This window comes from Silurus meridionalis, chromosome 8, assembly GCF_014805685.1.
Source record: "Silurus meridionalis isolate SWU-2019-XX chromosome 8, ASM1480568v1, whole genome shotgun sequence".
Classification (NCBI taxonomy): Eukaryota; Metazoa; Chordata; class Actinopteri; order Siluriformes; family Siluridae; genus Silurus; species Silurus meridionalis.
In genome coordinates, this window is record NC_060891.1 from 23,036,022 (window position 1) to 23,060,816 (window position 24,795).

The window sequence follows — 24,795 nt, forward strand, 5'->3', positions numbered from 1 at the left end:
TGGTCCTACATTCAAACACTAAATCTTCCACCTGTGCAGGTATGAATTGTGGAATGGTTATAGGCCAGCTCCGGTGGATCAGTCTGGCGTTTTTCTCAGTGCTGCTCAGGAAGCTCTGGTAGAAGCGCTGGCTGAGAACGAGCATAACATCTGGGCCAGAGAGCACATTAGGCAGGGCTGGAGCTACGGACCACAGCAGGTATTATCTTTATTCAGTATGTGTATATTTATGGATATTATGTTTATGTTTTTCAATCCAACAGGAACCCTTTTTTTGAAAAACACTACTGATAGTAACATTCACATTTTTCCAGGACATTAAGGAGAAGAGGAGCCCTCAGTTGGTGCCATTTTCACTGTTAGATGAGAGAAGCAGAAATTGTGTTAAAGAGCCAGCGAGGGATATGTTAGGAACTCTGCTTGGTTTTGGATACACTGTTGAACCATCAGAGCAACAGCAGTGTGAGTTACTGACACACAAAGGATCAGAGATACTGATAAACAACAATAATAATCTGGTTGGTTAACACAATCAAAAAATAATTATTTATATTAATGGCATTTGGTAGACCTTTTTATACATTGGGTCTTGCAATTGTCTTATTTATACAACTGAGAAATTGGGGGTTAATGGTCTTTTTGGTCCATTTGTGCGTTCCTTATTTCTTTGTAGATAAGACTATGTTAGTACGCAGAAGCTAGCAGTAGATCATGAATCATCCAACAATTCCTATTTATAGGTTATTTAATATTTAATATCTGGTTGAATAAGTAGTCCACAGTTGACAGACATCCTATTCTCACACTAATTGTGAGCTATAAATAATTAAAAAAATTGAATGACAAAACACAACAAAATATGTTACAAAAACATTAATGTGACAGAACAAGAGTAATTATATGTAACTAGATGACTAAATTAAATTGACTTACAGGAAACAGGAAGTGTAAACACAATTGGAAAGCATTACTCACGTGATGATTTTGGTTCTAGACCTGGGTCCTGACATGAAGACTGCGAGTGAGCAGAGGTTTCGCATATTCCGCGTGGAGCAGACTTTTGCAGTGCATGATGGGAAATGGTATTTTGAGTTTGAGGCAGTCACTGGTGGAGAGATGAGAGTGGGCTGGGCTCAAGTGGGATGTCAACCTGATATGGAGTTGTGGTCAGACGAGCAGGCCTTCGTGTTTGATGGCTCAAAGGTATTATAACAAGCACTTTTTCTTATGTTAATATATATATATATATATATATATATATATATATATATATATATATATATATATATATATATATATATATATATATATATGCAAATTGATGATTTTTTAATTAATTGGTTAATCAATTGAATGTTTTTGTTACAGTACATTTCTATAAGTAATTCTAGGTTTAATACATACTGTATATAGCAACTTATTTTCATGACACTATATGTGGTCTTTTCTGTGTAGGGTCTGTGGTGGCATGGCTGCACCATCCCATTTGGTCATGTTTGGCAGAAAGGGGATGTGACTGGCTGTTTGTTGGATTTAAATCGAAGAACTATGATGGTTACTTTAAATGGAAAGCTACAATTGAACATTCATGGTTGTGAAATTGCTTCCAAAGGTTTCAATGCAACTGTTGGTAAGTTTTAATATATATATATATATATATATATATATATATATATATATATATATATATATATATATATATATATATATATATGCAAAGACTACACACATTATTATTTAATTATTATTGCTATTTAATAAACCTGTTATTACCTTTTATTACTGCTCTTAAATTTTGTGTGGCATTACTTGATTGAATATAGAGTTAATTGTTGTGTTTTTAATTATTTAAATATTTATAATAATTGTGAAAAATTAATGCATTAATAACACTTTGACGCAAATTCATTTTAACGGCACTAATTTTTAATAATATGCAATTAATGCCTTGTACATTTTTGTTTGACCATTTTTATTATAAATATAAATATAAATAAATATATAAGGCAACATTTTATATTTTAATTGATTGACAGCCCTCATTTCTAATTAACATTTTTATGTGCATTAGTAATTACATAGTTATAACATGCCTATTAAATAGTAATAAGCTGTGGTAGACATAATTTTTCATAACTGTAATTTTCTGTATCACAGGCTTTGTTCCTGTATGTTGTCTGGGTGTGAATCAGGTGGGTTGGTTGAATTTAGGCCAACAGGTTGACACACTGAAATACTTCAGTGTATGTGGGCTTCAGGAGGGCTACCAGCCTTTTGCCTGTAACATGAGCAAAGATCCACCTCTCTGGATGAGCTGGAGAGATCCCCTATTTGTACAGATACCAGAGTATCATCCTCGCATACAGGTAAATAATGTGGTTATAATATTAAAGCTGTGGAATGCATATATTTTTGTACATGGTCTAGGTGGTTTCAAATTTAAAAAGTATCAGTCAATAGCATAGAATTATTAGTATTAGTAGTCTAGGATGTCTACCAAAGACACTCAATGAAATCTTTTTATTATAGTAGTGAGGAGACTGAGGTTCTCATCAAACTGATTCAAGAGGATTTTCGAGTAGCTGTGTATATGTAGGCATGGAGGAGCAAGATCTATGAATTGAAGTAGGAGCCGGACATAGACAGTAGGGTAACTTGAGTGGGTATATGGCAGACAGAACTACAGTGCATACATTTTCTTGTCCAGAAGAAGATCTCTAAAGCACATTCTAAAATGCAGCCCAAAATGACCTGGGATTAAATCAATACCATTGGTACCATGATCAGGTACTGAAAGCTAATGTAGAAGCCATCAGGCTGGCTTATCCCAGCATTAGCAGGAAATAAAAGTTCACCTCCAAAATGCAGTTATGGAAGAGTGATCAGTGGATCCAGACATACATGGCACACTTTTAGCAGATATCCTTGAGACAAGACAGTCCCCTAGTCTCTAAACCAATTAAGAACATTGTTAGAGTTGATATTAGTGTGTAAAAAATATTTCTTCTAGTACCCCAGTATCCCAGCTATCCCTCGGTCTATACAAGCACTTACTTATAATATACCCCAACTATACCCCACTGTCCTCTACATCTGCCTCTTTTAACCCAACCACCTGCATGTCTTCCCTCACCACATCCATAAACCTCCTCCTTGGCCTTCCTCTTTTCCTCCTTCCTGGTGGCTCCATCCTCAGTAGTTTCCTACCGATAAGGTACTATTACTAATAAACTATTAAAAAAGGCCAAACAGTGTATGTGATAATGATGTAAACTTTGTTTTATTTTACTCCTAGGTTAGTTATATTGATGGGACGGTTAGCCAAGCACCAGCTCTGAAGGTCACCCAGCGGTCAGTAGGATTAAATGAGAGTCCAAGTACTGATGTTGAGTTCTATCGCCTGAGCTTGCCCATAGAGTGTGCACACATATTCACCAAACCTAAAGATGGCACAGTACCTACAGCTAGCAGTGTGACATGCCACATGAAGGAACCAGAAGAAGGAGAGGTGGATTCTGACTTTGAAATGTTAATGAAGTCTGCCCACAAACACACAGGCAGTAGAGATGAATTTGACAGCCATAAAGATCATGCCCAAGAAAAGCCTTCAAGGCTAAAGCAAAGGTCAGTTCACTGTAATTCGTAATAGGCTTACCGCAAAAGGACAAGCATGTGGCCATACTTTTGTAGTAAATAGCATGAAAGAAGTTTAAATAAAAACAACTTTAGCTGATGATTGAACTCATACTTGAATTATCATTACAAGCATAAAATACAAGGGGCATTCAAGTCACACCGGGACTTTTACATTTGGATGCTAGTGTGGCAGTACTACACGCAGTAGTACAGTAAGTGGCTAGTGTGTTCTATTAGTCATAGATAGCACACATGTTACGAGCCAGTCCAGAGATTGTCAATCAAGATGGCAGATAACAGTGTTAGTTCGTGTGTGGAAAGAAAGTTCCTATTTGCTTGTTACATGTACCATACAGCACAGTGAAATTCTTTCTTTGCACAGTGATGGGAAGCTGGGGGTCAAAGTGCAGGGTCAGCCAGGATGCAGCACCCCTGAAGCACAGAGGTTTGCTCATGGGCCAATGAGTGACAGCTTGGTGATACAGGGCTGTGAACCCCACAGTACAGTGATAAGACTCTTAGCCCCAGTTAGGCATTTGAATGGTGTAAACATTTCAAAGACGGTTGTCCAGTACAGCAGTGGTTCCTGTGAACATTCAGTGCCTGATCCTGGATAATCGACACATAACCTGTGGTGAAATTGCAAAAGAGACTATTCTTTATGTTGGAACGGTGAACACAATCATTCACAATCATTTGCATTTTTAAAAAGTTAGCAAATGCTGGGAATCAGGACAGCTTTCCTCTTTTGGCTGCCTCAGAAGAGTTGAAGTCTGCACTGATTTGCACCATTTTTGGACCCTCAAATAAGTTCCTCAGAGTTCAGCCTTTCAGAACCAATTACAAAGTGTATTAGGCTGTCCTAGGATGATTAAGGCATACTGACAGATCTTTCAATGCTACATTTTTCCAGGCGTTAATAAAATGCTGTGATAAGTGTATAAATATTTGACTTGAACACCCCTTGTACATTAACTAGTTTGTGTGACACAGGCAAGAGTACTTGTTTATTTTTAGATTGTGATTTTTGTTCAGTATTGTACCCGGATTTGACTCATTTGGCTCAGAGTTTGGCGCTTTATAGGTTTCTTTTGAAGAAGAAATCAGAATTGAACACTAGTAGTTCCTCAGCCCGGCTACTGGAGGAGGTGCTGGCAATCGAGAGAGACAGTGATAACCAACTTGCCAACTGCACTAAGGTTAGGGGTATATACTTTGTTTACATATATATATATATATATATATATATATATATATATATATATATATATATATATATATATATATATATATGTATATGTAGTTCTGACACTGTGAGATTTTATCTATTTCTTTTTTTTTTTTTATGCAGTACTACTATTCTGTGAAGATCCTACATGGGCAGGATCCATCCTGTGTCTGGGTTGGATGGGTCACTTCACATTTCCGCTCTTATGATCAAACCTTTGACCCAGAGAGAGTGTGTAGTGTGACTGTCACACTTGGGGACCAATGGGGCAAAGTTCTTGAGAGGTTAGTGTCATAATCACTTTGTCAATAATATTATATCCTCTAAAAGGAATGTAGCAAAAATGATATAGTCGTGTTAAGCATTGGTGCAAGGCTGATTTGATGTCTGTTTGTATTCCCAACAGTGTCAAGTGCAACTCCTGTTACATGGTGTGTGCAGCAGAGAGTAGTAGTCTTTCCAACAGCCGAAGTAGCATGAGGCTGGAGATTGGTTGTCTGGTAGACACAGCAACTGGATTCCTTACTTTCACTGCTAATGGAAAGGAGTTGGGAATCTTCTATCAGGTAACTATTCCAAACTTTCTTGACATATCTTGTTCTAGTTGCCATAATCTGCTGCTTGGGCCTACCCTGAATATGTATAGCACTTAAAATATGTAATTAAACAAGCTGTATTTTTTTTGTGTACTTTTTTAGGTGAAACCAGGTTCTAAACTATTTCCGGCAGTTTTTGTCAAAGCCACCAGTTCTGAAGTCTTCCAGTTTGAACTTGGACGAATTAAGGTAAAGAAAGTGTAATCTTTTAGACTGACAAGCAATCTGGATACTATTTATATATATCTTTTGTATTCAATTCTATTTAGAGTTATTTTGTAAAGAAAATTTACAATAGACTTTTATAAAGCAGCTTTTATACATTTAAAAGTAGATTTATTTTGTTCTTTGGGAGAAAAAAAAGCTGTTCACATTGTACATTGTAAAATAATGTTTACTGTAATAAAAAAAAATAGCAATTCATTTGAACTGAATGTGCGATCCGCACTACTCTGACTTAGTTAGATGTTAATGAGATTCTGCTCTATACTTTTCAAATCAAAACCAATTCTCTCCATGTAGGGTGCTTTGCCATTGTCTGCTGGTTCTTTTTGGAGGGAGGGGAAAAACATAGAGCCTCAGTGTCCTCCCAGGGTTAATGTTCAATCCCTAATACCCATGAAGTGGACACGGCTTCCTGAGCATTCCCCACAGGTAGAGCTGACACGACTTGAGGAGAGGCATGGCTGGAAGGCACAGTGCACTGACAGTCTACAGGTCATGGCCCTGCACATCCCTGAGGAGGACAGGTCAGGGGGAAGGGGCTTATTTGGAAAAGAAAGTGTTGTTATTTAATGTTTTGTACCGGGTTTTAAAAAGTAATAACATTTTTACTGTTTTCTTTAGCTGTACTTGGCATCTATTTGTTTGTTTATTTCTTTATATATGGTGACAATTGGGCAAACTGTCATTTACTTTTGGTGATGGACGAAATACACAAACCATGCACAAACCAAGTCGGTATACACTTGTTAAATATTACTTCAGTAAAAGTAAAAGTGCTCCATTTAAACTTGAGAAAAAGTACAAAATAATTTGACTTCAAATGTACTTAAGTATCCAAAGCACTATGATTTATTATGGCTATAATGTAAAATCACGCAAATTAGTTCACAGGTGCTATAGCAAGTTCGGGTCAGGAGTTTCTTAATCATTTATTTCTCCAAAATGTTCTGCTGATCTGTGTGTTGGTGATAAGTAGATGCCTCAAGCGCCAATCAAAACCAATTTCAAACAGAGCGTGTGCTTTACCCTGAATCGTGGCTTACTGTGTGCTTGACCAGTTAAATTTTTATCTGCTCATAAATAAAAAGAAACTACTGATTTTCCAAAATATACTTTTTTTTTATTTATTAAGTAAAATATTTGACTTCAAAATATAGTGAAGTTATAGTAAAATTCTTCACAAATAGAAATAATTCAGTAAAGTATAGATATGAGAAAAACCTATGTAAGTACAGTAATGAATAACAGTAATGAATTACTGTGTTACTGTCCAACAATGTTTACTATGGCATTCAACTTCACACCTATGCAGATTTCTGAATTTCTGTTTGTTCCTGTTTCAGGTGCATAGACATTCTTGAACTCTCTGAACTGAAAGACCTGCTTAAGTTTTATGACCACACCCTCCGTCTCTATTCTGCCCTATGTGCCCATGGAAACATCCCCGTAAGCCATGCCTTGTGTAGCCACATTGACCAGTCACAGCTTCTGTTCGCATTGCGCTGTTCGAGAATGCCTGGGAATTTGCGAGCAGGTTTCTACAACTTATTAATGACTGCCCACCTCAGTGCCCATAGCAGTGCCAGGCAGGCTACCACCCATGAGTATATTGTGCCAATGACTGATGCTATGCAAACTGTTACACTTTTTAAAAACAAGACAAAGCAACACTGCCTTCCAGGAAGTAACACCAGCACCTCTTTGCGACCGAGAATGCACTTCAGCTCACCTTGCTTTGTTAGAGCTAGCAGCAACAATTCTAATAAATCTGAGGATAGTTCCTGTCAAAATAGTCCTGAATTTCCACTTGACGTGTTAAAAGCTGTGCTGACAGCCATGTTGAAAGAGGCAGTTCTTTCAGTCGGGAAGAATATTAGGGACCCTGTGGGAGGCAGTATAGAGCTACTGCTTGTTCCTCTTCTCCAACTCCTCCATACACTCCTCCTCATGGGTGTATATTGTGACTCAGATCTGCAGTGTGTGCTTTCCCTCATCCTCCCGTCTGCTTACATCATGTATGAGGATGGAGAGAATGATATAGAGGGGGAGGAGAAACCAGAAAGAGCCCTTGCTGACCAACAGACTTTGTTACAGATGAAACTACCAGAAGCAGTTAAAGTACAGGTATGCAATAATATAATAATAGTTATGAAAATAATATTAGTAATATGAGCTGGTATCAAAAAATTTTGAGACTAGCTCCGTTTAGTACTTTATTTATCTACATTTGCACACTCTCACCTTCAAAATAGTTCTCTTGCGCAGCAATACAGTGAAACTACCGTTTCACAGTGGTGTCAAAATGAGAACCTTTGAGCTGGATCTTCATTTTCGCGATGAGGGCAAAGTCCACAGGAAGGAAGTTGGGTGGGTGCCCAAGTGAGATCATGTGGATTGTTCTCAGACGATCATAATGCACAAGTTGGCAAATGGTTTCGACATTTTTCAGGGGTTGAGTTTGTTAAAGGTCTTCCTGGACTCTTAACATCTTCCAGTGATGTTCTTCCGCTCTTGAAGTGCGAGTGCCACTCAAAACATCTTGAACGACTCTTTGCAGCATCGCTGCATGTCAAACGTGTCTGTGGCAGATTTGCCCAGTTTCACGCAAGAATTTTACATTTGCACTTTGTTCTAACTTGTTGTCCATGATGAAATTGCAGACATTGTACGTGATCAGAAAAGTACCAGTTAGCATCATTAGTCTTGAAGATTTTTGGTACCACCTCGTATTTTTAACAAGTTCATGGTATTCTGTTTTTAGTAGTAAGGTTTTTATGCTTGATTTATTTGTTCGGGTTCGTATTCATTCTCTTGTAGTTGTGTCACCTGTTGCAGTATCTTTGCGACTCTCAGCTGCGTAACAGGATCGAGGCCATAGTGACCTTCTCTGCTGACCTTGTGGGTCTTCTCCAGGGCAACCAACGCTCTCGCTATATGGAAGTCATGGATGCATTAAACATGTCTGCCGCTCTCACTGCCCGCAAAACAAAAGAGTTTCGCTCTCCACCTCAAGAACAGGTAACCAGGCAACCATCCAGAGTCAAAGATTAACAGTGCAAATTTTCTATTAAAGAGACATCAGTTCATATTTTTGTATTCAAACAATAATATCTTTGAAGAAATAGATAAAAATAAGTTAAATTTTCTACCTAGAGGCTTTAAAACAATTCATCTAATGAAAACGACCAAATAAACCGAATTTAATACTGTTTTACTTTTTTAGATGAACATGTTACTAAACTTCCGGGACAAGGCACATGATTGCCCCTGCCCTGAGAAGATTACAGAGTTGCTCTGGGATTTCCATCTGGACCTTAGGAGCCATTGTGGTAAAAAAAATAAGCACAGAAATATATGTGCTAACAATACATATTAATAATTACCATGGAATTATTTAAGCCACTAGTTTGTAAAAGTGTTAGTGTAATAATGTTGGCCTTAACAAAGATTTTTGTACTTGACAGGACATGAAAGTATTGAAATCTCTGGTACTGGGGTAGATAATGAGAATCAGCCTATCAGGAATCGACTAAGAGACTTGGTGGACAAAATAGCCCGCATTAAAAGAAGAATGTCAGGTGTTTTTGAAGAGGAAGTTGTGGTTAAACCAGGTAGGATATTCTTTTTTTTTATATTCCTCCCTTGCCATGAAGCGGCAAGGGCCTGATGGCTTGCAAGCCGTTTCCATTACAGTTTATGGGGTCGGGGTGCTAGCCAAACACTTACCCTCTTCCCTTTGCATCCAGGCTTGGAACTGTCCATGGTGGATTACTTTATCCCCATTACCACAACTGAGCACCAATCGGGGTTTAAGGGATTTGTTCAGTGTAAATGTGTGAGCCTGGTTTAGCTGAAAGTCAAAACCACATCCCCTAGATCCAAAGTTCAATTCAATTCAATTCAATTCATTTTTATTTGTATAGCGCTTTTAACAATGAACATTGTCTCAAAGCAGCTTTACACAGATAATGTGGCGATTAAAAGTAAATATGTTCTTTGTAAGTTCGTTTGTCCCTGATGAGCAACTGTGGCAAGGAAAAACTCCCGAGATGGCATAAGGAAGAAACCTTGAGAGGAACCAGACTCAAGAGGGAACCCATCCTCATCTGGGTTGCACCGAATGTCCTCTGTTTCGAATGCACCGAATGTCATCTGGGTGGCACCGAATGTCCATTTGAAGCAGATATACAATGTTGCGGGGTACAGTGATGATGATCAGAAAGTCCAGTACCTTAAATGCTAGGCTACCACCTCCCCATGAAATTCCCTATATCACTAACACGTTAAATATTTTGATTTCTTACTGATATATAGTTATTGTTTCTTACCAATCTTTTCACTTTTTGCATAATCTTGTATAATTTACACATTTTTTCTTTCTGTCTTTATACATTTCTCCAGTTTCTCTTCAGTGGCTGATCTCAGACACTGTGATACGTTGGGCTCATGAGGGTCCATTGGAGGACCCAGTTCTAGTACGGGCTGCATTTGCGCTCCTGCACTGCCAGTATGCTGGTTTGGCCGGCAAAATGTCTGCTCCTTTGCATAAAGCCTACTGCATCACTCAAAATTCTGTAGAGGACACACTTAGCCTGCAAGAGGCATTGGGACGAATTCGATCACTACTTACAGCAAGAATGGGCAAAGAAGAAGAAGAACTCATGATACAAGGACTTGGGTAAGAGACATTTTTTTATTATTTTCACATGTGCATTTTCATTGCAGGCATTATATTGGCCATGCAATTAAATACATTTACTTTGGTTTATTTAATTAGATCAGACATTTACCAATTCATATAAATAAACCTTGTGTGTTCTAGGTTGTGATGAGTAGAGACAAGATGCAAACATCTTACCTAAAACAAAGTACAATAATATCTGATCTTATGACACAAAGGGGCACATTTAAATAAGGGTCATTCATAGTCAGAAATAATGAAAATAGATAAGGAAAACCAAAATAAAACAAATTAAGGCTCATTCAAATTTAATTATTCAGAGGATTTAACCAAGCAAACTAATCAAGAACTAAAATAAAATAGATTCATACAATCAGGAAATAAACAAGTGACATGACATTAATTAAGACAGGAAAGTGTTGTGACAGCTGGAATTTGGAAGTACCTCACTACCATGTTTGAAATCTATTAAATAAATAAATAAGACATGTCAAGGAAAAGCTAGATTAGGCTAAACAAAACTTAGACAAAACAATAACCGAGCAGAAAATGTGATATCATGACAACTATACTCTTTCCTCTGTAGTGATATCATGAAAAACAAAGTGTTCTACCAGCACCCAAACCTGATGAGGGCACTGGGTATGCATGAGACTGTCATGGAGGTGATGGTCAATGTCCTGGGCACCAGAGAATCCAAGGTAGGTGCATTTCCTGTGATTTTCTGCAAACACACAAACACACACCATTTCCATTTAGATGTTTCTATTGTTTACTTAATGTAATATTTAAGATAAAAACTCTCTTGTCCACAAGGAAATTAGGTTTCCAAAGATGGTGGCCCACTGCTGCCGTTTCCTGTGTTATTTCTGTCGAATCAGTCGCCACAACCAGAAAGCCATGTTTGATCACCTGAGCTACCTGTTGGACCACAGCAGTGTTGGACTTGGTACTGTATTCTTGCTAATCACAATACTAATCGCGATTCTCTATTGGTTCCCTACGTGGGTTAATGTATATTGTGGGTTACTTTACGGTTGTTTATGGGACACCTGGCTTTCAAATTCAGCTTTTGAACGTAAGAATTGATTTTCCACAAACAATTATTATACACATGGAAATGAATAATCAACCCCAAGTTGAATAAGAAGAACATTATTGTTTTCTCAGCATCCCCCTCCATGCGAGGCTCAACCCCTCTAGATGTGGTTGCTGCTTCTGTAATGGACAACTACGAGCTAGCATTAGCACTCACAGAGCCGGACCTGGAGAAGGTCAGAACCACTCTTGCTTACTGTCTCCTCGCAACCATTTTTTATTGATCTGGCTATTGATCTATTTCAGAAAATAATGTGCAAGTTTGTTCACTAGAGCAGGCTCCACCCCAGTGATATTAACAATTTATTAATGCAATAAATATATTGATGAATTACTTGCACACCATATTGTATATTTCTTCTCATGTTGTTTTTTCTGTAGGTCGTCCAGTATTTGGCAGGCTGTGGTTTGCAGAGTTGTACATTGCTTCTCTCTAAAGGATATGCAGACATAGGCTGGAATCCTGTCGAAGGCGAGCGATACCTGGACTTACTACGCTTTGCAGTCTTCTGCAATGGTAAGAAAACCGTCAAATCATTTGTCTAATCATGACTTTAATCTTGGAATACTAAGGCTATTCTTTTGCAGGTGAGAGTGTGGAAGAAAATGCATATGTTGTCGTCCGGCTCCTGATTCGCCGACCTGAATGCTTTGGCCCGGCCCTCCGAGTAGAGGAAGGAAACGGTCTCTTGGCCACCATGGAGGAAGCCATCAAGATGTCAGAAGAGGAGAACGGAGTGTGTTTTTTAAAAGCCTACCAGTCTAGTAGCACACTGTAAGTCTCTGTTCCCTCTCTTTCTTTCTGCGTGTGCATTTGTAAATTGCTCACTTTGAATTTGTTCCTTAGCAACATTCTGGATGATGATGGTGATGTCATCCACATGGGTCACGCCATCATGACCTTTTACTCAGCTCTTATAGACCTGCTGGGCCGCTGTGCTCCTGAAATGCATGTGAGTGATTGTTATAGGAATCATATCATCAATGTAGAAAACAAAACTAAAATTAAAAATGTGTATGTGTGTAGCTGATAGAGGCCGGTAAAGGTGAGGCTATTCGTATAAGGGCCATTTTGAGATCTTTGATCCCTGTGAAGGACCTGGAAGGAGTCATCAGTATCCCTTTCCCACTTCCTTTTTTGGATAAAGGTACACCATCAATTCCTTTTTACTGTTGTAATAGACAATGGCAATAAACCCAAACAATGCAGACATAATATGTTTCTAAAATGCCACATGGTGCTGTGTCAGAATCGACTTACCAATAAAATTTCCAAGCAAACAGATGATATTTTTATGAGCAATTATGAAAGATAATGGACTTTGCAGCACCCAATTGTATTCTGGCTAAGTAGCTAACTGTGAAATCAGTTATCGTAATAATTAATGTAATATGCATAACTTGATAGTCATTAAACCTAAATAAAAAAAACAGATTTAGCTTTCCTATAATCTACATAAAGTAACTTGCTAGCTAGCATTCAATAGCCATGTCACACTCTTGCTCATGACTTGTCTTGCAATCAGCTGAAAAATGGCATTTAAAGAAATCTACAATCTCACATGCTTTTAATTCTTCTCTGTTATAACAATCTGCATTTCAATGTCAAATGTACAGTATATGCTAAGTCATAATGATCTCTGAATGTTACCACATTTGAAAGTTTTAGTTTATCCAAAAAGCACTTCTTGTTGTTTTGTGCTAATACATAAAAACAACTGTATAACATTTAGCTAATGTTAACCTTTTATAAACACGAAAGTGGATCATTTCCAGTCTTTTGCAAACAGTTCACTTAGATAAATTAATCCATTTCAGTCACTTTATCATTCCCTTTATTAAGTGGCTGAAGTGGAAAAGTTGCTAAATAAGTTGCTGATGTGAAAACAACAATAAATAAAATGTGGAATGTAATTTGGTTTTTTGTGAAGATTTTTATTCTTTGGTTATAGATCTTTCACAAGGAATTTAAAGAGAGTACGTCTGTCGCATACATCGATCAGGCATAACATTGACATTATACCATGACCAATGAGTGAAAAACACTGATTTTCTCTCCATCATGGCACCAGTTAGTTGTTGGGGTATATTGGGCAGAAAGTACACTATTTGTCCTCATCGTTGTTTGTCAGGATAATCTGGCCAAAATATGGACCTTGCAGATGCACCAAAGTGTGGGGTTTGCCCCGCCTGCATGCTCCATACCTGGACCCACCAGAGACCAGCCCAAGGAGGCTTGCTCCACGCTTTGTCTGGCTTTTCCCGACTTCCAAGGCGTTCTACCCAGTGGTGGGTAGGGCACAAAACTTTGCTTATTGCCTGTCTCAAGGACGTTCGTGCCTGTCTAATTGTGATAGCTAGCTGACTGGGTCAGAGCAACAGCAACAGTGGGGAGTCGGCATCAGTGTCATGGGCAGGAAAGGCTCACTGATGCACGTGAGGAGTGGAAACTGGCCCGTGTGGCCTGATCCAACAGATGAGCTACTGTAGCTCAAATTGCTTAAGAAGTTAATGCTGTTAATTCTTGATGGGTCGGGGCTGTTTTGTCAGCAAAAGAAGGACCAACACAATACTAGACAGGTGGTCATAATGTTATGCCTGATTGGTGGCCCTAAATGTTATGAGTTCAATTCCGAGCACCCCTAAGCTGCCACTTCTGGGCCCTTGAGTGAAGTTCTTAACTCCTTAATAGGGTATATGAGAATTGCTGTTCTAGAAAAGGGTGTCTGCTAAATGCTGTAAACATAAATATATTCAGTCTGCACCCCATAACTATTTTCAATCTGCATAAAGGATATCCCTAATGATTAATTTCAGATGGTTGCATGATGGAGCCGGACATGTCCAGGTGCTTTTGCCCAGATCACAAGGCATCCATGTTACTGTTTCTGGACCGAGTCTATAGTATCCAGGACCAAAACTTCCTACTCCACCTCCTGGAGAAAGGCATCCTGCCAGATCTGCAAGCTGCCGTTAGCTTGGAAAGTGTAAGAACCACACTTAAAGACCAATACAATAGTGTATGTATGAACCGAATAGTAGTTCAGTATATTGAAACAGATCAGTGTGCACACAATTTATTGAAGCCACAGTAGTATACTTTATATAAAAAAATGTATGGGGTGTTTTTTAGCATTAGGAATAACCTATCTCTTTTCTCCTCTATCTCTCATTAGGACGGACTGGGTGGTACAGACATGGCGTTGGCTTTAAACCGTTACTTGTGTGGGTCCGTGTTGCCATTGTTGAGTAAGTGTTCGTCACTGCTATGTGGCCTTTCTCTGATTAGGACAGGAACAGTGCAAGACTTCCTACAAGCACTTTACCATCTTTCTAAAGCCAGCAGCCTTACCAAAGCCCAGCACGATGCCATCCAGACCTGCCTGCTCTCTGTGTGTGGGTGAGTTTACTCTAGTGTCACATTACCTTCCACATAAAATTCACTACAATGGCATTTTTTGGTTTACTATTATTTTATAACTGTAGCTGTACCACTTTATACTTTTCTATGTACAAGTTTGTGGATACCTGACTATAAGATTGGTACTGTATGTTCTTTTTGAACATCTCATTCCACATTTGGTCCCTATTTGCTGTTACAATAACCACCACTCTTGTGGTTATTGAGATCTTTGCTTATTCAACCAGGGTAGGATTAAAGCCATGTACTGATATGGGTGAGTTGAGGAGGCTTGGGGTGCAGTCAGTGTTCCAATTCTTCCTAAAGGTGTTTAACAGAGTTGAGATTAGATCTCTATAGCAGGCCACTCAAGATCTTCCACTAAAACCATGTAAACCATTGCAGAAAACTGAAGCCGTCCCTGTTGCAGCCCCTACTGCGAAATCTCACAGTTGACGTCCCACAGCTGTCAGAGAACACCAAGATGCCACTTAAGGTCATTGTCAAATCTGTAAGAGATAAGGATTATAAACACTCCATTGTATTTGAACTACTTCTGTGACACTTTTGTCTACAGCTGCTGACAGATCATTATGAGCAGAACTGGAAGTACTACTGCATGGCTGGTGGGTGTGGTGGTTTTGGCTCTGCCTCCGAGGCAGAGCTTCAGCTGAGCAGGAAGCTGTTTTGGGATGTTTTCAGAGCATTGATGAAAAAGGTATGCTTTAGGAGCTGGACTAAACCCTGAGAGGAGTGCGATACACCAGACTTGAGGAATGTGTTTTTCTTTGACATAAATCAAACTCTGTGTAAACCAAGAAAAATCAAATGTACAAAATGATTCATTGTAGTTACACTTGTGGAAGCTTGGAAATAAGCCATGAATCCAATGTATGGGATTGCAACAGAGGAAAATAAAAAATGAACCATAAGATCCCAATTTCAGACTTGCAGAGTTAATTATTGTTATTTGTAACATCAGAATTAACTCACAAAACACAACACACAGACAATCATCAGTGGAACCACAGGTGAAATCTTTAGACAATAAATGAAGAGATGCAGTACTGCTTTTTCTGCAGATCAAACTTCACCATATTTTACTTGTGGAGGTGCCAATAATTTAGATTTGCAAAAAAAACAAAAAAAACAACCAAATATACAAGTTACATCTAAAAGGTTTTATTTTTTTATAGGACATGCAGCATTGCTACATTTAGTATATATATATATATATATATATATATATATATATATATATATATATATATATATATATATATTTGAAAAATGTTGAATATTATTATCCAGCTTTTGTACATTTTGAAATTTAGCTTTTTTACATTCTCAGTAGGGTAATTGATGAGTGGCAGAAATTTTGTAGTTGAAAAACACAGTGAAAACACACCTTTTTTATTTTATATTATCAAAAAATAATATTGTAAATTATGGATGCTATAAAACTGTAATATTTGCCTGGTATCTGTTATTCTATATTATGATACATTTCTAAATAAAGCTGATCATCATTTGAATAATTTGGTGTGTTTTATTATTTTTTATTATTTTTTTCAGCCGTATAATGCTGAGCTGTTTGAACTGTCCGTTGGATGTCTGGTTGCTGTGTCCAGTGCTATTCCTCCTGATCATGTCGACCATTCTTGCACATCTGGCCTGGACACACACTCCTCACTGGACTCTGAGGGACATTTTTGTCCTCAACCTCTGGACACATCCAAGTAAGAATCAGAACCAGATAGGCTTTAATTGCCATGTGTGCTCACACTTACAAAATGTATTTATTTATGTATTTATTGTGACAAGCTTCTAGGTTTACCAATATATATATATATATATATATATATATATATATATATATATATATATATATATATATATATATATATATGTGAGTGTGTGTTAATGTATGCATCCATACATGCACACGCATACAAACCTATAAAGAAAATATTTTATTTATTATAATTATTTATTTTTTTTGTCCAAGTGTAATAGTGCCTGATGGATTGGAGCATGTGGTAAATAAATATGCAGAACACACACATGAGAAGTGGTCACTACAGAAGGTAAGAAGGAGTTCAGTAAAACCAAATAAACTGTACAGTAATTGTTCTTTCTTTAAAGAAATATTGTCATATTTGGCAAATTGTGTACTGTGTTTAAGTGTTACATGAATAAACCTTAGAAGGTGCAGTTTTTGAAAAAAATGATCAATGCCATGGTGGTGAAAGTGGTAATTCTGCATGTCTGCAGTTTGCTAATGGCTGGGTTCACGGAGAGCAGCTGTGCGAGAGCTCGAAAGTTCATCCACTTCTGAAACCCTACCGAGCCTTATCAGAACGAGTGCGTAACACTGTCTCACACACACACACACACACACACACACACACACACACACACACACACACACATCTAATATAGATAGATTAACATTTTATTATAATGTATTTTACGTGCCTTTTTTCTGGGTTTTAGGATAAAGAAAACTACAGAGTGGTCATTAAAGAAACCGTGAAGAGCATGCTTGTCTTGGGCTGGACCATTGAGAGGTCAAAAGAGGGGGATGCGAGGGACCTTCATCACCTATCCAGGAGGATCTCTCAATCTGGCCAGGTAAATCCAAAAAAAAAAAAAAAAAAAAAAAATTAGAAATAACTATCTATCTGTCTACCTGTCTATCTATCTGTCTGTATGTCTGTCTGTCAGATTATATATGATATAATAAAACCAGAGTTTCTTCCAAAAACAATTGTGCGATATTGTGTAAGAATAGATTTTTTGGTCAATGTTTTATTAAGGACACATTAAGGTAACATTTAGAGTCTCCAGTGTCAGTATAATAATAATGTAATTATAAATATCAATATTTAAATGTAATTTTTTGTGTCTTATTTTTTATTAAATTTTTGTTTACAATTTTTTGAACAAATTATCAAAAGTTTAAACAATAAAGACATTTTCACAGCCTCCTTTACTCGCATTTACCAAGGGTGCTATATATTTGGATGGCACTTTAAATAGCACAAACATGTCATTTCATCTGTATGTCTGAATGAAACTTCATACAGATTTAAAAAGGAAGAGAGAAAAAAATATATTGATGCTTCAAATCACCCACAGAGCTGTTAAAATGTAGAAATTAAGTCTCAAATTCAGATTTAATGTAATAGATCTAATAGGATTTAATTGAGTTGATTTTCTGCCTCTTATGCAGCTGTCATTTGAGGGAACCTCTATGTTCAGTCCCAAACCTGCAGACATCAGCAGCATTATGTTGACCTGGGATCAGTATGTAAGTCAGATTTTAGACTCATTTAATTTTTAGCTTATTGCGTAGTAATTGAAGGGAAGCAAAACAGTTTCTTTCTTTCTCTCTCTTCTTTACTGCAGAATATGGCGGAACAGTTGGCGGAAAACTACCACAACCTCTGGGCCAAGAAAAAACTCCAGGAACTTCATGCTAAAGGTTTTAAATCATTTACTCAGCATTTCCACTGGGCCAATGCCCACTGTAATTCAGATGTCCTTTGTTGCATGTCATTGTGGTACTTAAACCTGGTCTTTTTTCCAAAGCATTAATAGCTTTGTTACAATCAGTTACTTTTATGTACCCTATTGACCCCTCTATGTAATGATTTTGAATGTGTAATAATAATGTGTCCAGGAGGGGGCAGTCACGCACTGCTGCTGCCGTATGACTCTCTGAGTAACCGAGAGAAGAGTCGCATCCGTGTGAGAGCGCAAGACATCCTGAAGTTCTTCTGCGTCAATGGATACACTGTGTGGAGGTGATGATGGACATGATTCTGCTGAAGACAGAACAAGAAACAACAACATTTTAAATTTCTATTTAAAATGTTCTTTAATAGGTTTTCTGTCTGGCCGTCTGGCTGTCTGGCTGGATGTCTGTGTCTATTTGTCTATCTCTTAAATGATATATCAAAGAGAGTTAAGTTTGTCCATTTGTCTATTTTTCTGTCTGTTTGTCTATCTAGCTACATTTAGTTGTCTTAACTAATAATGTCAGAAAGAAAGTCTGTTTGTCTGTCCATCTGTTTTATTATATTCGTGTCTGTCTGTCTAACTGAATTACATTGTCTCTTAGTTCATACTCTGACAGTGACTAAATTGTGTCTATCTGTAGTCTGTCTGTCTGTATGTGTAGTCTGTGTGTATGTGGGTTTGTCTGTCTATCATTCAAAATTTCTATTTGTTTATTTGTAGATCAGCAAATCAGTCAGTCAGCGATTCGGGGGGTACAAGGAAAAGACAGAGTCAGTTATATTAATGAATCATCGCAGTACTCATCATTACAAATTATTTTTCATGTTTGTTCTAGAAATGAACTTCTATAAAATTGAAGAAAAAAAAGAAAATTTAAACTGGGTCACTTTGGGCTGAACCGAAGAGACAAATTGAATTAATGAATGAATATATGAAATGCCAAGTGGGTAAAGATGAAGATAAACATGTCCCAGCAGTCTCGAATGTGATGTTTGTGTGTTCCAGAGAGAGAAAACCTATCGAATCAGATTGTCCTTTGGTCTCGGGCCGTTTTGCGTACCGTCTCCTCCAGCAGGCGCTCTCCTGTACTGAACAAACGCAGGAGAAGATGCTGGAGCTTGGTGAGAAATGCACATATCAGTCTACTATTGTGTGTTTCATCGAGTGTAGAAACAAGGGCAAAATTATACACAAATGTAGCACAATATATGGCTATAATAAGACGAAGGAGGAGATTGGAGGAAAACAGAGGTCTTTTAGTTGTACATTACTAGTATTGTACAACTACTAGTATTACAAATTTTTTCAAATGAAATGAAGAAAACATTTTGCGGGAATAAGAAAATAATCATTGTTGTCCTATACACACACGCTCAGGCAGTTTAATCAACATTCTAAATAAATGCATTGCCTATAAACTATATTATAAACGTATGTTTTTATAAAATGCTTTATAGGATATTCTATTAAATTCTTCCTTCTGATTGGTCCAAGGTGGATACATTTGAAAATGCCACTTTGCCACAATGCAATGATAAATAAAACTGAGAAATATAACGACCGACAGCTGCACTATTAGTCAAGGCACAGACACAAGCATTTCACTCACACACATAATCTCTCTCTCTTTCTAATATCGATTTATTACATTTATTCAAATGAAGTGTATCTGATGCTACTGCTTTGTCTCTGTGTATGATTTATAGCTGCACAATTCAATGTAACAAATGGTATATAAAATACCGAATGAAAAATGAACCCCTTTTTTAACCTGTTCATTCAGTTTTGCACTGCAAACATCAATGACAGCTTTAAACGTGTCAGTGCCGCTGAGTGATGGTATAAGTTTGAGAATCCACAGCTAATTGTGAGGTCTTTCACTGATTTAATGCAATCTATATTCACTCTATATATAACCAACAGAATATGCGAAATCGTGGAACTTTGGCAACAAGGACATGTGATATATCAAAACGCTTAGCAAATTGCTGGGTAGTAAAATGATGTCATTGGCACACCCTTTTAGCCTCTTAGCCTTACTAAGGAGAATCATGTCTTGTCTTTTGCACAGACAATGGAGCAGGTCCGGTGACGAATTTTGCCCCGTCAAGCACCACTTATTACATTTAATGCTCTGGAATGTTTGCAAACCAAGTTGTTTTTACTTACATTATATTTGTATTTAATTTGTATTACACTTTTTGTATTGCACTTTTTGTATTGCACTTTTACAATGAACATTGTCTCAAAGCAGCTTTACAGATATAATGTGGTGATAAAAATGAATATGTTCTTTATAAGTGTGAGTTTGTCCCTAATGAGCGAGCCGATGGTGACTGTGGCAAGGAAAAAATCCCCGAGATGGCATAAGGGAGAAACCTTGAGAGGAACCAGACTCAAGAGGCAAACCATCCTCATCTGGGTTGCACTGAATGTCCATTTATTACAGATAAACAATGTTGAGGTGTGCAGTGATGGTGATCAAAAGCAAACTGTAATCCTGAGTCACTATAGCAGACTGTTGACATTAACTACAGTACAAATTCATCCTCAAAGCTCCTGTCCCTTTTTCGTAATTTCATGGAACCCCAGGGCGTTGATGAGAAACCATCCCCAGGTGCACAGAGTGCCCTCCAGTCAAAGACAACACTATCCAGAGGCAGGCCTGGGCAAAGTGGAAAGATCCGAGGAGGGAAGTGGGGCAGGAACAGTGGTCACTGGAACCTCGGGAGCATGTTTAACTCGTCTTTACTGAAGATGTTGGAAGTCTGTTATAAAGCATTCACACTGGAGACTCATTCCATTAATGCTAAATAGACATCTCTAATAAATGACACCAAATTGAATACATTTGGAAAATGTCTGTTTAAAAAACTTTGAAGAAGACACCAATGAACATACTGAAAACCTGGGATTCGTGGCTGGAACTACTGTCCGAGCTGCTGTTTTAGGAAAATTCCTTATCACCTTCAGTCCAGTGACTGCTGTGCTCTGGTATACATGGACTCCAGGATGCTGACATTGTAATACTTGCAGCATTGTCCAAATATACAGTAAGAAAAGGTGCTGAAAGCTCACACTCTGTATATGTGTGGATGGTATTAGCAGGTTTGTGGCAAACGCTATACAGATTTGCTTTATTAGTGATGGGTGATATGTGGTTGATCCATGAGGTTGAATCTAAATGAATAAATGATGAAACATTTACTGAATGGAAGTTGAAAACTAAATCAGTAGAACATTATTATATTATGTTTATATATTGACTGATTGTGTGTATGTCTTTTCAGAGGTTGCTCAGGCCAGAGGGCAAATGGAAAAAGCTGAAAAAATGTGGCATGAGCAGCAGATGCATGTCTTCATTAGGGTTAGTACATGCAGTCCACCCTGTATTTTAGTATTAGGCTTCATGATGATTTAAATAAAAATGTGAAATTTTATTTTTAATTTGAATAATAATATTAAAAATGATCACCATTTATTGAACATTTTCAGTTTCAAAAATATTCAGAAAGCATGAATACACACTTTTTATCTCTTACTTAATTTTTTCTCACACACACACACACACACACACACACACACACACACACACACACACACACATACACACACACACACACACACACACACACACACACACACACACAAGCTATACTTCCAATAATGTTAATTAAAGTGATAGTGTGTAGCCCGAATTCCATTTTTAAGATATGAAACCCTCCTCTCTCTCTCTCTCTCTCTCTCTCTCTCTCTCTCTCTCTCTCTCTCTCTATCTCTCTTTCTCTGTCTCTTTTAGGTTTTACTGCCCCTAATTGATCATTATTGTAAAAATCATCATTGCTACTTCCTGCCCAGTGTGATGTTCTCTCTTAGCACCATCACTCATGCTTCTCATAAAGAAAGAGAGATGGTTTCTAGGTAATGAACCACTGAACCAAATCATACATGTTTATATGTTTGTGTGTGTGTGTGTGTGTGTGTGTGTGTGTGTGTGTGTGTGTGTGTGTGTGTGTGTGTGTGTGTGTGTGTGTGTGTGTGTGTGTTCAACTGCTCATACAGTACATCTGCATCTTCTTCATGTGCAGCGTGCCACGGCTTTCTCTGACTTTACTCTTTTGAACTGTGTCCACTTACACTTCTTTCGTTCCTGCCTTCTTCCACATTTGCTTTATTTTCCTCCTCAGTTTGTTCTGTAAGCTGGCAGCTCTCGCCAGGCGCAGGATTTCTCTGTTCGGTAAGAGGCTCGCATGAAACAATCATACTCACGTACACTTTGTGTCATATTTGTTTCCATCGTGACTTCTTTGCTGCTTAATTTTCACTCTCGTACCTCAGTTCTGTTGTTTTGTTTTAAAGTTGAACTAAAAAGAATGCTGAGAGAATTGGGTTCCTTAACCTTTATGGAAGGAGTCTGAGAAAACATTATACATTACATGGACAAAATAGGACACGACTTTTACAGCCATATGTAAATGTTCTTCAAACTGTTAATTCAGAGTTGAGGGCATGCGATTGTATAGGAGGTCTATGGATGCAGTAACATTAAATTGTTCCTTCACTTGAACTAGGAGACCCAAACTTGTTCCTGCATGATATTGCCACTGTGCACAAAGCAGGTTCCATGAATATATGGTTTACATGGATTGGAGTGAAAGATCTTGAGCGACCTGTTAAAGAGCTCTGATCTCAACACTATTGGGATGAATTGGAACACTGGTACACCAGTACCTGACATTACTAACACCCTTGTGGATGAATGAGCACAAATCTCCACAAGCACGCTTAATAATCTAGTGGAACATCATCCCAGAAGAGTCGAGGTGTCCACAAACCTTTTGTCCATATAGTGTAAATACAATATAACTGTAACAGAATTGTAAATTATGTATTTTCTGTATTAGATTGTTTTATTGACAAATACTTAATTTGTATCTTATTGTAACTTGATTGTAAAGTTTATTTTCTTATTTGAAAAGTATGATAGCTCAGAGTTATTTTTATGTCTCAATCTTGATTTCGTTTTCTCAGGTAAAGATGCGCAGTGTGTGGTGAGCTGTCTGCAAATCCTGGCAGGTTCCTTGGATGCAAAGTAGGTGGCGCTGTTCTGGTTCTTTACCATTTTTATGCTACCTAACTTTTTATCTATACCTGTCTAAACATCTACCTACTGTATACAGTATAGTCCTTTATACAGAACATACTTTTATTTTATTTGTGAATTGATTTGAAACTACGGAAGCGCATTGCATTCACAAAGAAAGAACATTTCACAGCCAAGATCTCATAATTATGATAATTATGACTTAGTATCTCATAATTATGATTTACTAACTGATAATTATGACTTAGTATCTCATAATTATGAGATACTAAGTAAAAATGATGAGATACTAAGTCATAATTATGAGATACTAAGTAAAAATGATGAGATACTAAGTCATAATTATGAGATACTAAGTAAAATTGAGATACTTAGTCATAATTATGAGATACTAAGTCATAATTATGGGATAATAAGTCATAATTATGAGTTAGTAAATCATAATTATGAGATCCTTGCTGTGAATTTTTTTTTCTTTGTGAATGCAATGCTCGGTATGAAACAGCCGCCAATAAAAAGAGAAAATCCTGACACCATATGTGATTATGTTCATAAATGTAAATTATGTTTTGTTATCATTGCAGCCGTGTACAGTACAGTACACAATGAAATCATACACATATTCTCCCAGGATGAAGGCGCAACATGACAAAAAATATGTTAACACAAGATTATACAAAAATGTGAAACTAATTAAATGCAAATAATAATCGTACTTGTCACTGCAAATTTCTTTCTCTCCACTTCAATATTATGGGATATTCTGATAGACAGACAAACAGACAGACAGACAGACAGACAGACAGACAGACAGACAGACAGACAGACAGACAAGAAGCTTTTATTGTCATTTCAACCATATATAACTGATGCAGTACATAGTGAAATGAAACAACGTTTCTCCAGAACCCAGGTGCTACATACAACAACATAAAACAACAGTCACAGAAACAGAAAAAACACAGGACCAAGAACTAGTAGAAAGATCCTCGCCACATAAAGTACATGTGTGCAACTGGTGCAAACAGTGCAAAAAGACAACACAAGACAGTGCAGGACAACACAAGACAGTGCAGGATAATACACAACACACAAAACACAAAACAGCTCTGCCAGTAAACCTGTCCTAACAAAATAAGGTGCACAGTAGCAGAAAAATGTAAACAATATTGTGCAGTTAAACATATAGCAGCAACAAAGATAAAGTAAACAGTGGCAAAAATATGTGGACAGAATATTGTGCGAAAGAACAAATAGCAGTAATCCTGACAGACAGACAGACAGACAGACAGACAGACAGAC

The 24,795-nt window shown here is 37.4% G+C and overlaps 1 protein-coding gene across 1 annotated transcript in view; it reads left to right on the forward strand.

The window, feature by feature from the left end:
* The window catches only part of ryr2b (ryanodine receptor 2b (cardiac)), an 88,621-nt gene that overhangs the window by 14,327 nt on the left and 49,499 nt on the right, over window positions 1-24,795 (forward strand). Inside the window, 39 exon segments of the mRNA XM_046855680.1 lie at window positions 40-199; window positions 315-462; window positions 995-1,203; window positions 1,456-1,630; window positions 2,158-2,366; window positions 3,296-3,624; window positions 4,721-4,835; window positions 4,988-5,148; window positions 5,271-5,430; window positions 5,563-5,649; window positions 5,983-6,209; window positions 7,029-7,809; window positions 8,503-8,703; window positions 8,909-9,014; window positions 9,150-9,296; window positions 10,087-10,363; window positions 10,953-11,067; window positions 11,183-11,315; window positions 11,537-11,640; window positions 11,846-11,981; window positions 12,053-12,239; window positions 12,312-12,417; window positions 12,492-12,612; window positions 14,282-14,451; window positions 14,641-14,864; window positions 15,270-15,360; window positions 15,442-15,582; window positions 16,440-16,603; window positions 16,873-16,951; window positions 17,139-17,228; window positions 17,361-17,498; window positions 18,100-18,177; window positions 18,276-18,351; window positions 18,550-18,673; window positions 19,395-19,510; window positions 21,680-21,756; window positions 22,189-22,310; window positions 22,577-22,626; window positions 23,421-23,481. Of these exon segments, the coding sequence (XP_046711636.1) occupies window positions 40-199; window positions 315-462; window positions 995-1,203; window positions 1,456-1,630; window positions 2,158-2,366; window positions 3,296-3,624; window positions 4,721-4,835; window positions 4,988-5,148; window positions 5,271-5,430; window positions 5,563-5,649; window positions 5,983-6,209; window positions 7,029-7,809; window positions 8,503-8,703; window positions 8,909-9,014; window positions 9,150-9,296; window positions 10,087-10,363; window positions 10,953-11,067; window positions 11,183-11,315; window positions 11,537-11,640; window positions 11,846-11,981; window positions 12,053-12,239; window positions 12,312-12,417; window positions 12,492-12,612; window positions 14,282-14,451; window positions 14,641-14,864; window positions 15,270-15,360; window positions 15,442-15,582; window positions 16,440-16,603; window positions 16,873-16,951; window positions 17,139-17,228; window positions 17,361-17,498; window positions 18,100-18,177; window positions 18,276-18,351; window positions 18,550-18,673; window positions 19,395-19,510; window positions 21,680-21,756; window positions 22,189-22,310; window positions 22,577-22,626; window positions 23,421-23,481 (6,195 nt within the window).